The 14976-nt window shown below is 33.6% G+C and overlaps 2 protein-coding genes, 1 non-coding gene and 1 pseudogene across 3 annotated transcripts; 1 reads left to right on the top strand and 3 right to left on the bottom strand.

Annotated features, from left to right (window-relative positions):
• Nucleotides 1–1545: 1545 nt before the first annotated feature.
• On the bottom strand, nucleotides 1546–1987 carry LOC120122417 (protein RADIALIS-like 3). The gene is made up of 2 exons (XM_039141547.1): nucleotides 1655–1987; nucleotides 1546–1576 (listed from the first exon to the last, which is right to left on the bottom strand). Exons 1-2 carry the CDS (start codon nucleotides 1949–1951, stop codon nucleotides 1556–1558), a joined length of 318 nt encoding a protein of 105 aa, XP_038997478.1. The 5' UTR covers nucleotides 1952–1987; the 3' UTR covers nucleotides 1546–1555.
• Nucleotides 1988–5415: 3428 nt separating this feature from the next.
• TRNAQ-CUG lies at nucleotides 5416–5487 on the bottom strand. The gene has a single exon. It is a non-coding gene; the product is annotated as a tRNA-Gln (tRNA).
• Nucleotides 5488–6754: 1267 nt separating this feature from the next.
• On the bottom strand, nucleotides 6755–13825 carry LOC120122487 (annotated as a pseudogene).
• An 83-nt stretch (nucleotides 13826–13908) lies between these two features.
• On the top strand, nucleotides 13909–14943 carry LOC120122756 (protein N-lysine methyltransferase METTL21A-like). Its single transcript, XM_039141858.1, has one exon. The coding sequence runs from the start codon at nucleotides 14140–14142 to the stop codon at nucleotides 14941–14943; it is 804 nt and encodes a 267-aa protein (XP_038997789.1). The 5' UTR covers nucleotides 13909–14139.
• The last annotated feature ends 33 nt before the right edge of the window (nucleotides 14944–14976 follow it).

The raw sequence follows: 14976 nt of genomic DNA, 5'->3' as shown, positions 1-14976 counted from the left end.
TTAAATACATAGATAATCATGATTTATCTTCTAGATAATTCTGCTTTATCTTACAGATAGTCCCGCTTTTCAAATCCTGAAATTCGCTGTAACCGACTTTTGATCGAGTCACATCCCGAGCTGTACCCACGACACAAGCTAACCCATCAGATTATGCTTTTAATTGTCGGTTTTGGGATGGTGTATGCCAAAGAAGTTCATGAACAAAATTAAGCTAAAAAACAACGAATTAGAAGTATTTAGGCCAAACATGAGAAATAAAACAAAACATAGTAATCATATGTAACATTTCACACATACCATTCATACATATTATTTTTATATAAATAAAATTACATAATATTAGATTATATATATATTTTATTAAATTTATTAAAAAAATAAATTAACATGTATTTCAATATCTTTATAGGTTGAGATCTACTTATATCTAATGTATAACTTTTAGTTTTACATTTTTTATTATCGTTTGATGAGTATAAATACAGGTTGAGAATATCTTATCACTTCCTATTGTTAATCTCATTCGTTTATTTTCACTCATCAAACGACCTTAAAAATATTAAAACTAAAAAATTTTATACAGTGTAAACATATTATGCCTCTATTTTTACTATAATATGCACGAATCAATCAACATCATTTATTAAATGAATGTTGTTATAAACCCGAGTTCAAGCACGACACCTACACATGTGTATAAACATCCATTGTCAAAAAAATACTTGACAAATAAAAAAAGTTAATTATATCATATGTCCACAAATTGTAACTATCATTTTAAATTGATCTTTAAACTTTTAAATATTATAATTTCATCCTTAAACTATGAATCTTATTTTAAACTTTTGAACATTCTTATTTAGAATGATAATCATACTTTAGGGATGGAATTGGAACATTCAAAAGTTTAGGGGCCAATTTGAAACGAGAGCCATACTTTGAGAATATGTGATGCAATAAATTCTAAAAAAATTATATAATATAAATTACATCATATATATATATATATAATAGCATACTTTTTAAAATTAAAAAACGATACTTGAGCATCAAATGTCGGTAGTCTTTTGCTTGAAACTGATTAATTTACTCTTGTTTTGATTTTAGCTAGACTCGTGGCTTGAAAGAAGGTAACTATTACCTTCATTATTTGATTTTTGTTTTCTTTGCTTAACAGCATGAAGTGAAAAAAACAAAAGAGATTCTTTTGTAATTTACTTGGTGTTTCGTTGTGATTAATGGCTTCTGTTTTGGATTGGGAACTGGTAATTGAGAGCTTTCAAAGTCATTTCAATTTTCAGAAGGTTTGGCCTTCACGGTTTTCTCTATCTCCCTTTCTGTAATTGCAAGAAAATCTTGGCCATTATACCAAAACAGTTGACGTGCGTGACATAAAAGCAAACTTGATCGTTACATTTATGATTTATCATTATGGATGAAAAGTCTGGCAGATAAGACCATTACATCAAGAAAGAAAGAAAATGAAAGGAAAATAAATAACACTTTTCCCCCCAGAAATAGCAGCCTCTACTGTTTCTTTGACCATACTCCACTACAGCTTCAAATGCTTCAGTATGTAGACATTAAAAAAACAAAAAAACAAAAATAGCACAAGATCAATAGATAACTGTATCAATGCTTCAGCATGTTACCTGTTTTGTTCATTGGTGATATCATTAATCCAGCTATTTCCACCATTTTCTGGATACTCAGGAAGGGGTACTTTGCCGGATTCAATGCGGTAGATGTCATCTACAAGTATTTCATACTGTTTCTTCACTTCATGCTCGGTTGTTCCTCCCACAAGCTTGGCTATTTGCTGCCATCGTTGAGGAATATCTTTATCATATATTGCCAGACCATTTTCGAACAACTTGTTTTGCTCGGCCGTCCAATTCAAATTGCAGGACGAAGAAGAAGAAGAAGAAGAAAATTGGTTAGATCCCATTCTCTAAACAAAAACAAAGAAAACAACAAATTTGGTTGTTTATGTAAAGGAGGAGATTTAATGACAAACAAGACTCAAATCATCTTTAATCCGTAGTATTTATTTATAAGATAGTTACTTGATTATAAAATAAATTATTTAATAGATATCAATTTATAATGTACTTCCTACTATTAATTGTATAAGTTTCAATCAAATTAAAATTCTTATTTTTCTTAAATTATCTTTTAATTTTATATATTTATTTATATAATTCGGGTTTCAGTCAAACTCTAAAAAAAAATCCTTATAATCCGGAAACCAAGCTTGAAAGGCCGATGCAACATGCAAGTTGGCAAATAGAACTTTTACAGCATATATTAACGTGATTTGAGATAATATTTCAACGACGGTCCATTTCTTCTTTTCTAAGTCTATTATTAGATCACGGTATAGTTTATGAATTGTAAGTACAATGCTGTGTTAATTTATTAGCATGTTGGCATTTTCTTAAATATACAGTTTTGTATAACATTGTTGAAAGTAATGAACTCACCGACCCAATATATAAGAATATTTAAATCAGTTTTGAACCGGATCAATTATCATTTAGATCGGTTTAAATGGGTTAACTATCACTTATTGCTTGATTAATATTTTATTTTATATGTCAAATCACCATGTTGTATTTTTATATTTGACAAAATTCATTGAAGTTTGATTTAAAGACAGTTGGATGAGACCATTGGTGTGATCCACAAAGAAAGAGGTCTTCAAAATTAAAACCATCGATGATGCCAAGGAAGATGAGGCTTATTAAGCTATCTTATCTGCTGTCTATCAACAAAGCATCGTCTCTTATAACTTAACCCGTAAAATAGGGCTGTCACAAACGAATTTGACTCCTCAAAAGTCAAAACTCTTCCATTTTCTCCCTACTTTTTCCCTCTTAATTTTAAATTTGGGAAAACTATACGTTTAGTACCTACTATTATTACTTTTGTTCTGTTTTGGTACTCAAACTTTATTTTATTTCAAAATCATACCTAACGTTTAGTTTATGTTTCGTTTTGGTACTCATCATTAAAAGCTGATAGAACTACTGACGTTACATTTTTGTTTTTTCAATAATGATATGATATTATCTTATGATGACACGTCAATATCATCGTTAAGTTTTTAATAGCGGAATATCAAAATGAAATCTAAATTAAACATTAAATGTAATATTGAAACAAAATAATATTTGAGTGTTACAACGGAACAAAAGTAATTGTTTATGCCCTTTTAATTTTGTAAGAATCCTAAAGTTAAGGGGAGCTCATAAGCAAATGGAATCCGACTTGATGTTTAGATTACACAACACTTTTTTCTTCTTCTTTCAATCCGATTTATATTTTGCTTAATCAAGCTGTATGATTATTTGATATTTTTTATAGACAATTAAAAATGATAATTTTAACATAAATAAGAAGGTAGATCGTTTCTTACTAAAATTCTTTAAACATATTTTCAACAAAATCAACAATGTACGATTCCTTAAATATATTTTCAACAAATCAACCTTTTTTTAGGGCAACCTTCATTAATTTTGTTTCCCCAAATTCCATTAGCCGTAATGGTGTGGAAAAGAGAAAACAATTGGAAGGGAAATAGGGAAGAGAAAGGTCCCACCGAGACCTGAACTCCGGTTAATGAATTCAGAGTCCAATGTCATAACCACTAGATCATGGAACCAATGATAGCTGAATTCACAAATAATGTTTATTACCAAAATTATAATAACGACAAAACTTCCAGTTATATCTCTCGAACTGTGAATTGAGGGTCCCACGACAACCACCAGATTCCTTGTTGTCTTGTCGCAAGAAGAATCAAATCAATGCTCACCACTGAACAAGTTAGGGAACCGGCGGTTCGGGAAATGTGGCGAAGAGGCTTTAGCAGCCGGTCGACGGCCGCGGCGCAAGCGCTAAAGGAAAGGAAATGGGGCGCTTTAGTTATCGGCACAATGGCTTGACAATCGCCGCTTACTTGGCTGGCGGAGATCTGTCGTTTGCTAATTACATTTTCATTTTGAAACCTCAAAACATGCAGAGAAATAGTCTAGTTTTCAACCTTGGATATTTCCCAGGTTAGCGATAATTCGAAATCCGAGAGCGAGTCAATTGTTTTCCTTTTCAAATATACTTGGATAATCCTACTTTTAATTATGTTAGAACCTATGTTAGGTGTTAGACATGGATGCATTCATTAGAAAATAAAACGAAGACTTGGGTAACATAATCAATGTAAAAATACCCCTAAACTTTCGTCTATTTCAAAATTATATCTAACGTTTAATTCTTGTTTTATTTTAGTACTCAATCATTAAAAACTTAACGAAAGTGTTGCGCGTGATATGTACTTGTTGTTAGTTATAAGGAGCTTGATAATGGAATGTTATGGTAGTACTAGCATGTTAAATGTCTAGGTTATAACATGGAAAAGTTGAATTCATCAATTATCTTTAGTGGTAAAAGAAAATATTGTTCTTCCTAGAGGTTCCAGATTCGAGCAGCTACATCTGCGTGGTGCATGCACGTTGTCAATTGATTAAAAAAGTTATAAATATGTTCTACCTTATAGTCACCACAGACTATTAAAATAATATGACATGAATGCTTGATGATAGACAATAGGTTGTATGTAAATTGCTTGTTGGGTAAACAATACACGTTGGGTGATTTTAGATGTTTAGAATATGTTTTGAAGTTATGTGTAGCTTAAGATTAAATGTCAGGTGTTTCTTGAGGTTTAAGAAAGCTAAAATGACACTTCTAGAGGTCTGAATTTTGAAATCCAATCACAAGAGATTTTTCTAATGTCGAAATCTAACCTTGAAGATTTAGATTTATTACTTTAAAGAAGGTTGATTCGACTGAGAATAAGTTTCAGAAATAATGATAGACTTAAGCTGACGTGAGAAAATAAAAGATTTTTTCTTATAAAAGCGATCAATTTTTAATATTTTTATAATTTATAATTTATCCGTTGGTCAAATGACAACATTGATATACTTCTAAAAATCTAAAGATCAAATTGATACAATTAAAATGAAAGATATTATTACTAATTTGAATCGATTATGAAATTAAAATTATATCTTAAATCTAAATAAAAAATCAAACTAAAACAAAGTTGATATAAATAATAATCAAAATGCATTTTATTAAAAGAATTATTTAAACATCAAAATGCATTTTATGAAAAGAATTATTTAAACCAACCTTAATTTTCTTCATTTTTTTTCTAAATTCCTTCAGCCCTAATAAACCGGCTTTTACAACTAAATCAGATATAGTTTAATAAAACTGAACCAAATTTAATGACTCCAATCAAATCTTAAATTTTTGAATTTTGTTTCCCCAAGTTCCCTTAGCCGCAATGGGGTGGAAATCATGGTGTGGAAAAGAGAAAACAATAAGTGGAAATAGGGAAGAAAAAGGTCCCACCGAGATTTGAACTCGGGTTACTGGATTCAGAGTCCAATGTCCTGACCACTAGACCATGGGACCAAGTTGACAAAGGAGTTCACAACTAATTAATATTTCTAAACACTGCAATAATGATAAAACTTTCAATTATCATTCGCGAAAATTGAACCGAGTGTCCACGCCAACCACCAAGTTGGACTTCGAGGGATCTTTTTCCTAAAAAGAACCTGCCCCTATTTTTTTCTTTTTCTAGTATAAACAATCCACTAAAATAACTGATAGTAAATGCAATGGATCATAAAAACCAGTATAAATTAAACCCACAATAACTGATGGCAACTACTAGAGACCATCAACGTATAATAAAAAAATAAACATAGTGTACTAAATTTTATTGCCAGCCTTATGGTACTGTGGTTCAGTCTTCGAGCATTTTTATTCGGTTGCATGGTTGAAAAATTAGTGTTATCAACATAAAGAAAGCGAGCATATGCATTCTGGTAACTAAATTGCGCTTTTAAATTTACTTTCATTTACCATTGGCTGTGCGTAATATCTGTTGCAGGAATTGATGCCGCAAATTGTTGTTCCTGATGAATTTACCCGTGCCATTAAGTTTAACGATTATAGCTCTGTATGGTCTCTTAGATTCCTTTATTTAACGCATATTATGATTTTTTTTCCTCCATCACTTAATCAACTATACGATTGCTGGCCAAAAGAGAAATCAGCTACACTATTGAGTGTTTAAAATTAGTCTGTTGATAAAATAAAATTTACAATATGCATATCCACAAATGTGAATTACTGATTCATGCTTTTGCTAAATGGGGCCATCGAGCAATAGTTGCAAAATGTGGTTTTACTGCCATGCAATGTTTTTGGTCTGCACTGTCTGTGCCTCCCATCGCACCACTGGCTTTGACCTCGCCCGAAGGTGGCACCTTACGCATTTTTTTTGGAGCAGATGGCGGCTTAATTTATTTAACCAATGATGCTCACTTTATTTAACCCATGACGGCCCAATCTCTCAAGTCCTTGGTGATTCTTTTTGTTTATACTTGATCTAATGGATTCATGGTTCAACAAGGTTATGTAATGGCCATATCATTTTCTATAATATGTTTATTTTAGGCTTAACTTCTTATGTAATGGAATTATTGTAGCTTCCTTTTTTTAGAAGGGAAAGGAGAAGGAAGTATTCGATACCAAACCTAGGACCTAATGTTGTCATCAATATACACACCCTTCACCACGGGCCCAAAATGTTGGTTAAAATAAAGATGTTATCAACTCACATTGAAGAAAATAATTCAAGGATCAATTTTAACAGCATTCGGGTGCAGAACTACCTACTTAGCCAACCAGAAGCAGATTTCGGGATGAGTGTGATTGCATTTGACGCAGCTTCTAACCTACATCATGGTTAAAGGTCATCTGTTAATAAGTACAAATGCAATGCAAATGGGGGCAGAATAAAAATCACATGCATGCATGAACATGATTACTATCCTTTAAACGTTAGATATGATTATGTGTCTAACACAAGTAATTTCAAGTTTTTTTTTAAAATTACTTTATATTTATAAGATTATATACAAGTACTCATGCCCAAAATATGCAGATGCTGGTGTCGTAGCATGCTTCACAGTTCACACACAAAGAGAGAGAGAGAGAGAGAGCACTTTGATATCTCTTCGACTGCTCTTATAATTTCTGTTGATCTTGTATCGGCATAAAAGTTATCGAAGGTTTGAATAAAATGAAGATATAGACAAAGCCAAAAGCGGTGAGGATGGAACAGCACCAAACAAAAGCAATTATATGATAGACTTAAATCAGAATAGTGCAGTAATGAAGTGTTCAATTGCCATTAAATCAGTTTTGAGTGTACTCCTAGGACATTATAATGATGTCATAACAGAGAAAACCAAGCATCATAATAAAGCATGTTAATCCAAGTTTTCATTTTTATTGAAGTATCCATCTGATATCAATGTTCGACATATATTAGGAAATTGGTGCGGGGAGACCTTCCGAGAACCCTCCAAATATATGGGAATACTAAAGAATTAAACACATTCGTATTGGACACATACTCACATCTAACACATACTCACATCTAACACTTACACTTGCGCCCATGACAGTAGATAAGGCCTTCTCTTCCAGCAAATAATATCTGAAACCTGAAGTACGCCCTCAAATATATATTCCAAAACTAGCATAGGCGTTATCCTCTTGTACTCAAAAGTAAAAATTATAAATAAAAACACATTTTGTGTTTACTATTCCAATAAAAACACAAGATCTCATTTGCATGCAGAGTTTAACATTCCCTGGCACTAAATATATACTGATAAGTAATGAGAGGAATACTAACCTTTCTGTAATTGAACACAATGTCAAGTTCACAACCATTCTTGAAGCATCTGTCTAATGTTTCCACAAGAACTGAAGGCATCACATCTAAAGTAAGTAAAATTATCCAATATTTGAAATAAATATCAGCAATTATTGTTACATCCAGCATTCTAGTTTGTAAAGAAAATGCATGAGAACCCAGTATATTGATCTTATCAGACAACAAGTAATTTTAGAGCCAACAATTCCATTTAGCTTACATTTTAATAACAATAATTGCTACCATCGTTCATGCAAAAAAAATGGTTATATACAAGTTGACATCTAGGAAGCTTTCCGATGCAATCTAAACTTTCCACTTGAAAGACACCAAAGTTAACTAAATTTGATGACACAACTACAGTGATCATTAATTCCAGTGCTCAAACAATAAAATCAATTTCATAGAACGGTGTAATTAAACTGAATTCAACAATAATCATCACAAAGGCCGTCAAACTGCTGTAATCAGCTTTATGAAAACTTTTCATTCCTATAATGTAAGATATAAATATTCAAACACCTCAAACAATTGAGTAACTGAAATCTTAACTTAGATAGAACCATACCATAAGTAACTCTACAAGAAAAAATAGAATTACCTTAAATCAAGTCAAGCATGGCTAGCTCATTTTCAGAACTCTCAAATACAAAAACAAAATAAAGAGTAGCAAGATGCTTGTAAACAAGGCGACTATCCTGCAAGTGAAAATTAAAAAGCAATTAAACGGTACGACAAAAAGGAGGTAAAATAAAGCTATTTCAGTGATTAACAAGAATCAAATTGCAAATCAAGAAACTATAAAGAAAATCAAGGAAATTACCAGACCAAAAATTGATTCAGCCTCTACGAAATTGCTAACGTTCTCAGGTCTACTGCACAAGACTGTTGAATGACCAATATCAAAATCGAAAGCAATAAAGAAAATGAAATGTTACGGAAAATCAAGTGCAAAGTCAATAATAACCGATTAGGGGTAATAATGAACGTGAATACAAAAATGCATCTAAGGTTCATGCGATCCAAACCGAGGGAAGTTCAAATTAATTACAGCTAAGTAGTAAGTGAGAGATCGAACCTCCAAAAACGCTGCGTATAAGCTCCTGTTGTTTCTCGTGATTTCAACAATTTCAAAGCGACATGGATAGCAAAGGAAATCGAATTAGTTAATATTAAGAAGGTCACGACGTTCGCTACAATTATTTAAAAAAAATAAAATGAGATAAAAAATATCAAAAAGAGAAAGCAAGTTTACCAGATATTCGGAAAATTTTGCAAGGCGAGGCTTGCCTCGAGTGTGTTAAGATTTAAATGTTTTATTTCATATTTATTAATATTCATCGGAAGTTTTAGTTGTTGGTAGGTTTGACCGAATCTTTAGAGATTTGTTATTTAGTAGAGTTAGTGTCTTAGTTTGTGTTATTTTATAGGAGTCGTGGTTAGTGTGTTATGATGTAAAGTCTATTTATAAGTATCTTTTTTTTATCAATATGAAGAAAGTTAGCTTTTATTTTCAACACGTCTTTTAGTTTTTCTTCACTTTGTACTAGTGCTCTTTTTTGTTTTTTCCTCTACTCTGTATCAATGGTATTAGAGCAAGTTTCAGGGAAGAAAAATAAAGGTGAACTTGATGTCTTCCGATAATTTTGTACATCCAGTCATTTCACGCTTTGATGGTCACTATGATAATTGGAGCATGCTTATGGAGAGCTTCTTGAGGTACAAAGAATATTGGACGGTTGTTGTTTCTGGAGTAGCAGAACCAGAAGAAGGTGTTATACTGACAGATGCTCAGAAAACAGAGTTGGAAGGGAGAAAGCTAAAAAATTTGAAGGCAAAAAATTACCTTTTTCAGGCAATTAATCGTCCCATCTTGGAAACAATTCTTAGCAAAGAAACTTCCAAAGATATTTGGGATTCAATGAAGCAAAAATATCAAGGCTCTGTTAGAGTGAAGCGTGCTCAACTTCAAGCTTTGAGAAAAGATTTTGAGACTATACAAATTAAGGATGGGGAATTTGTTACCAGCTATTGTGTCAGGACTATGGAGATCAGCAACAAAATGCGATTTCATGGTGAGAAGATGGAAGATGTCACCATTGTGGAGAAAATATTGTGTTCCTTGACACCAACTTTTGATTATGTTGTGTGTTCAATTGAAGAATCGAAAGACATATATGCATTTTCTCTTGATGAATTGTAGAGCTCCTTTCTAGTATATGAACAGAAGATGAACCGAAGTTCAACTTCAGAGGAGCAAGCTTTGAAGGTTTTTACCTATACTCATTTCTCAAACTCTAGAGGAAGGGGTAAAGGTAGAGGAAGGGGAAGGGGAGCTCGTGATAATAGAGATGGCAACAGGTATTTTAAATCCAATGATGATCAATTTTCGAATAAAGGCAGAGGACGAGATCAACATTTTGACAAATCCAAGGTAAAGTGCTTTAGATGTCATAAATTTGGTCATTATCATTCTGAATGTTAAACTAAGTTGTCTAATGACAAAGAAAAGGAAGAGCAATCAAATTTTGCTGAAAAGAAGGAAGTAGAAACTTTGTTAATGGCTGTTCAAGCTAATCATGAATCTGAGTCTGATGTTTGGTATGTGGATACGGGTTGCAATAATCACATGTGTGGAAGTAAGACTTCTTTTTCTTATTTAAATGAAGGTTTTCATTCTACATTAAGTTTTGGTGATTGTTCCATTGTAAGGGTGATGAGAAAGGGTGATATTGAGATAAGAACCAAGAATGGTTTTGGAGAAATAATTTCTAATATCTTTTATGTTCCTGACTTAAAAAGTAATTTGTTAAGTGATGGTCAATTGTAAGAAAAGGGTTATGTAATCACTATTCAAAAGGGTGTTTGTGAGATTTATGATCCCACTAGAGGAGCTATTGTTGTTGTGCAAATGAGTTCAAATAGGTTGTTTCCATTTAAGATTGAAAGTGTGCAATCTTGTTTGGTAATTGAAGTAAATGATCCTTCTTGGTTGTGGTATTTTCATTATGGCCACTTGAGTTTTGATGGATTGAAGACCCTCTAACAAAAAAATATGGTGATAGGTCTTCCTCAGATTAGTATTCCTTCCCAAGTTTGTGAAGAATGTGTTGTTGGCAAACAACATCGTTCTCAATTTCCCAAAAGAAAGTCATGGCGAGAAAAAGGAGTTTTGGAGCTAATTCATTCTGATATTTGTGGCTCGATGACACCACTTTCTAATGGAGGTAAAAGATACTTAATTACCTTCATTGATGATTATACTCAAAATACTTGGGTTTATTTTTTACAGAAAAAATCAGAAGCTTTTTGTGTATTTAAAAGCTTCAAGGCTCGTGTGGAAAATGAAACAGAAAAGACCATTAAGACCCTTAGAACAGATCGTGGTGGAGAATATTTCTCAACAGAATTTAAAGTTTTTGTGAAGTTCATGGCATTCGAAGAGAGCTGACAATTGCTTATACACCACAACAAAATGGTGTATTAGAGAGGAAACACATAACCATCCTCAATATGGTGAGAAGCTTGTTGGCAAGAGGGAGAATTCCAAAATACTTTTGGCCTGAAGAGGTAAATTGGAGTATTCACATCTTAAACAGAAGTCCTACATTTGTTGTTCAAAATATGACCCGATGAGGCTTGGAGTGGAAGGAGACCAGCTGTAGATTATTTTAAAATTTTTTGCTGCATCGCTTATGCACATATCCCGGATGAGAAATGGAAGAAACTTGATGATAAGGGGGGAAATGTGTTTTTCTTGGTGTTAGTGAAACATCCAAAGCATATAAATTGTTTAATCCACTAACCCATAAAATTGTGACTAGCCGAGACGTTGTCTTTGATGAGGAAAACACTTGGGATTGGAATGGACAGAAACCAACTCAAGTTCTTTTGGACAATGGTTCTGAAAGTGAACCAACTCCAGCAACCTATATGCCTGAAAATTCATTAGAAGCAACTCCAATAGTTGCTGAAATTTTATCAACAGCAATGCAACAACTCGATCTCTTCCTTGTATTCGAAAAAGGCCCACATGGATGAAAGACTATGAGGTAACTGAAATTGAAGATCCAATCACTCATTTTTCTTTATTTTCATATTGTGATCCTACAACCTTTGAAAATGTTGTCAAAGAAGAAAAATGGAAGAAGGCGATGGATGATGAAATTGATGCCATTGAAAGAAATAATAATTGGGAGCTGAGTGATCTTCCGAAAGGGCACAAAACCATTGGTGTAAAGTGGGTCTTCAAAACGAAACTAAAGGAAAATGATGAAGTTGAAAAGTGTAAGGCGCGTTTGGTAGCTAAGGGATATAAGCAAGAATATGGGATCAATTATACAAAAGTTTTTTCTCCCGTTGCAAGACATGATATAATCAGATTAGGGATCGCATTGGCGGCGCAGAACTCATGGCCTATTTTCCAGCTAGATGTTAGATCGACATTCTTGCATGGAAACTTGGAGGAACAGGTATTTGTAGAACAACCTCTTGGTCATATTAAGATCGGAAATGATCATAAAGTGTATAGATTAAAGAAAGCTCTTTATGGCTTAAAACAAGCTCCACGAGCTTGGTATAGTCACATTGAGGCTTATTTTTTGAAAGAAGACTTTCACAAATGTCCATATGAGCACACACTTTTTTGTTAAAATTAGAGATAAGGGGAAATTATTCATTGTTTGCTTATATGTAGACGATCTTATATTTACTGGAAATGATGGTGCCATGTTTAAAGAATTCAAGAAATCTATGATGATTGAATTTGAAATGTATGACCTTGGTATGATGCATTACTTTATTGACATAGAAGTAGTGCAATCAGCTAATGGGATCTTTATTCCTCAAAAGAAGTATGTACAAGATATTTTGGATAGATTTCAAATGAAGGATTGCAATTTTGTAAGCACTCCAACTGAGTTTGGCTTGAAGCTAAACAAAGAGCATGAAGGGAAGAAGGTGGACATCACACTTTACAAGCAAATTGTTGGCAATTTGATGTATTTAACTGCAACAAGACCAGACATAATGTATTTTGTGAGCTTAATAAGTAGGTATATGGAGAATCCAATAGAAATGCATTTATTAGCTGCCAAGAGAATCCTTCGTTACTTGCAAGGAACTAGAGATTTTGGGTTGTTCTACAAGAAGGGTGAAAAGTTAAAACTGTTCGAGTTTACTGATAGTGATTATGCAGGAGATCAAGATGATAAAAGGAGCACTTCGGGCTATTTTTTTATGTTGGGCATAGGGGCTATTTCATGGTCTTCTAAGAATTAACAAATTGTCACCTTGTCAACTACAGAAGCTGAATTTATTGCTGCAACAGTTTGTGCTTGTCAAGCTGTCTGGTTGAGAAAAATTCTTGAAGAGCTACAGTTCAAGTAAGTGGAAGCTACTACAGTTTTTTGTGATAACAACTCAGCAATCAAACTCTCCAAAAATCCTGTGCTACATGGAAGAAGCAAGCATATCGATGTGAAATATTATTTTTTAAGAGATCTCAGCAATGATGAACAATCAAATTGGTTTATTGTCAAAGTGAAGAACAAGTTGCAGATATACAGACCAAGCCTCTTGGCTACATTTGTGAAGTTGAGTGGTCTTCTTGGAGTTTGTTCACGTGCTGCTCTAAAGGAAGACTTTGCAGAGTGTTAATTCTTTCTTTTAAATTGATATTTGTATATTGAGGGTGTTAAGATTTAAATGTTTTATTTCATATTTATTAATATTCATTGGAAGTTCTAGTTGTTGGTGGGTTTGACCGAATTTTTAGGGATTTATTATTTAGCAGAGTTGATGTCTTAATTTGTGCTATTTTATAGGAATCGTGGTTAGTGTTTTATGATATAAAACCTATTTATAAGTCCCTTTTTTTCTTTTATCTATATAAAAAAAATTAATTTTTTTTCAACACGTCTTTTAATTTTTCTTCACTTTGTATAAGTGCTCTTTTTTGTTTTTTCCTCTACTATGTATCAGAGTGTTCATCACCATCATAGCTTATATCATCTTCGCTCCTCCTATGTACTCCACTCTCTCGCTCTTGACCAAACAGACCTTTGGATATCTCAAATTTAAAATTTTACATCCAAGGGTATATATAGTCCTGAACTTTGTAAATGGACAAAAATGTCTTCAATTAGTCGATAGTAACGAGGTAAGTCAAAAGGCTAAAATTGGAAATACAGTCAATAGGGATAATTGGCAAACAATATAATAAATATGTTAAAATAATAATCCACGTCGTCTATGTTTGGCCAACCCTAGAGAAAGATACCGTACCTGCTTTGATCCATTGGCGGCGCGAAGAAACAACGTCAAAAGAAATGGCTACTCTAGAAGACGATGAAGTTGATATAGATCCCTTTAAAATTATCTTGCCTGATGAAGAAGGTGAAGAGAAGAAGCTTACTACGCTATTTGACGGTGCAGCGAAGCCACAATTGCAGAAACATTACATCCGCTCCATCAAGTCAATGGTTGTGATTAGACAGCTTCCTTCCGAAGGGCTTTCTTTCCAGCTCTGGCCAGCTGCTACAGCTCTCGTTAAGCTTCTTGATGACTATCTCAGTCACCTTAGCGAAAGCCCCCTCGCAACCACACTAACGGCCTTATCTAACGGTAGTGAAAATGGTCGGAAACTAAAAATCCTGGAGCTTGGTTCTGGTACTGGCCTTGTCGGAATCGCGGCGGCCGTCACTATAGGAGCTAATGTGACGATGACAGACTTGCCGCACGTCATCCCCAACCTCAAATTCAACGCAGACGCGAATGCTGACGTGGTAGCTCGAAGAGGTGGGACCGTCGACGTGACGCCGCTGAGGTGGGGAGAGGCTAATGACATGGAGGTAATTGGGCGGGAATTCGATCTTGTCTTGGCTTCTGATGTGGTTTATCACGATCATCTGTTCGAGCCATTGATCCAAACGCTGCGTTTTCTGTTGAATGGAGGGGCAAGAGGGGGTGAAAAGAAAGTTTTCGTTATGGCTCACTTGAGAAGGTGGAAAAAGGACTCTACGTTTTTCAAGAAAGCGAAGAAACTGTTCGACGTTGAGGTTTTACACACAGATCCTCCGAAGGAGGGGTCTCGAATTGGAGTTGTTGTTTATGCTTTTGTTGGGAAAATCTAATGTGTCACTATCAAAGATAAGCGTTTTTATACC

The sequence above is a fragment of the Hibiscus syriacus genome, unplaced genomic scaffold (genome assembly GCF_006381635.1).
Source record: "Hibiscus syriacus cultivar Baekdansim isolate YM2019G1 unplaced genomic scaffold, ASM638163v2 tig00110387_pilon, whole genome shotgun sequence".
In the NCBI taxonomy this organism is placed as follows: Eukaryota; Viridiplantae; Streptophyta; class Magnoliopsida; order Malvales; family Malvaceae; genus Hibiscus; species Hibiscus syriacus.
Note: the sequence above shows the minus strand (reverse complement) of the source record. Positions and strands in the feature narration are given on the sequence as shown.

Coding starts and splice junctions, on each gene's coding strand:
- LOC120122417 (XM_039141547.1), bottom strand. CDS start 1,951: ATGGGATCTAACCAATTTTCTTCTTCTTCTTCTTCTTCGTCCTGCAAT. Junction 1,577..1,654: donor TCACCAATGAACAAAACAGG/TAACATGCTGAA, acceptor AATGTCTACATA/CTGAAGCATTTGAAGCTGTA.
- LOC120122756 (XM_039141858.1), top strand. CDS start 14,140: ATGGCTACTCTAGAAGACGATGAAGTTGATATAGATCCCTTTAAAATT.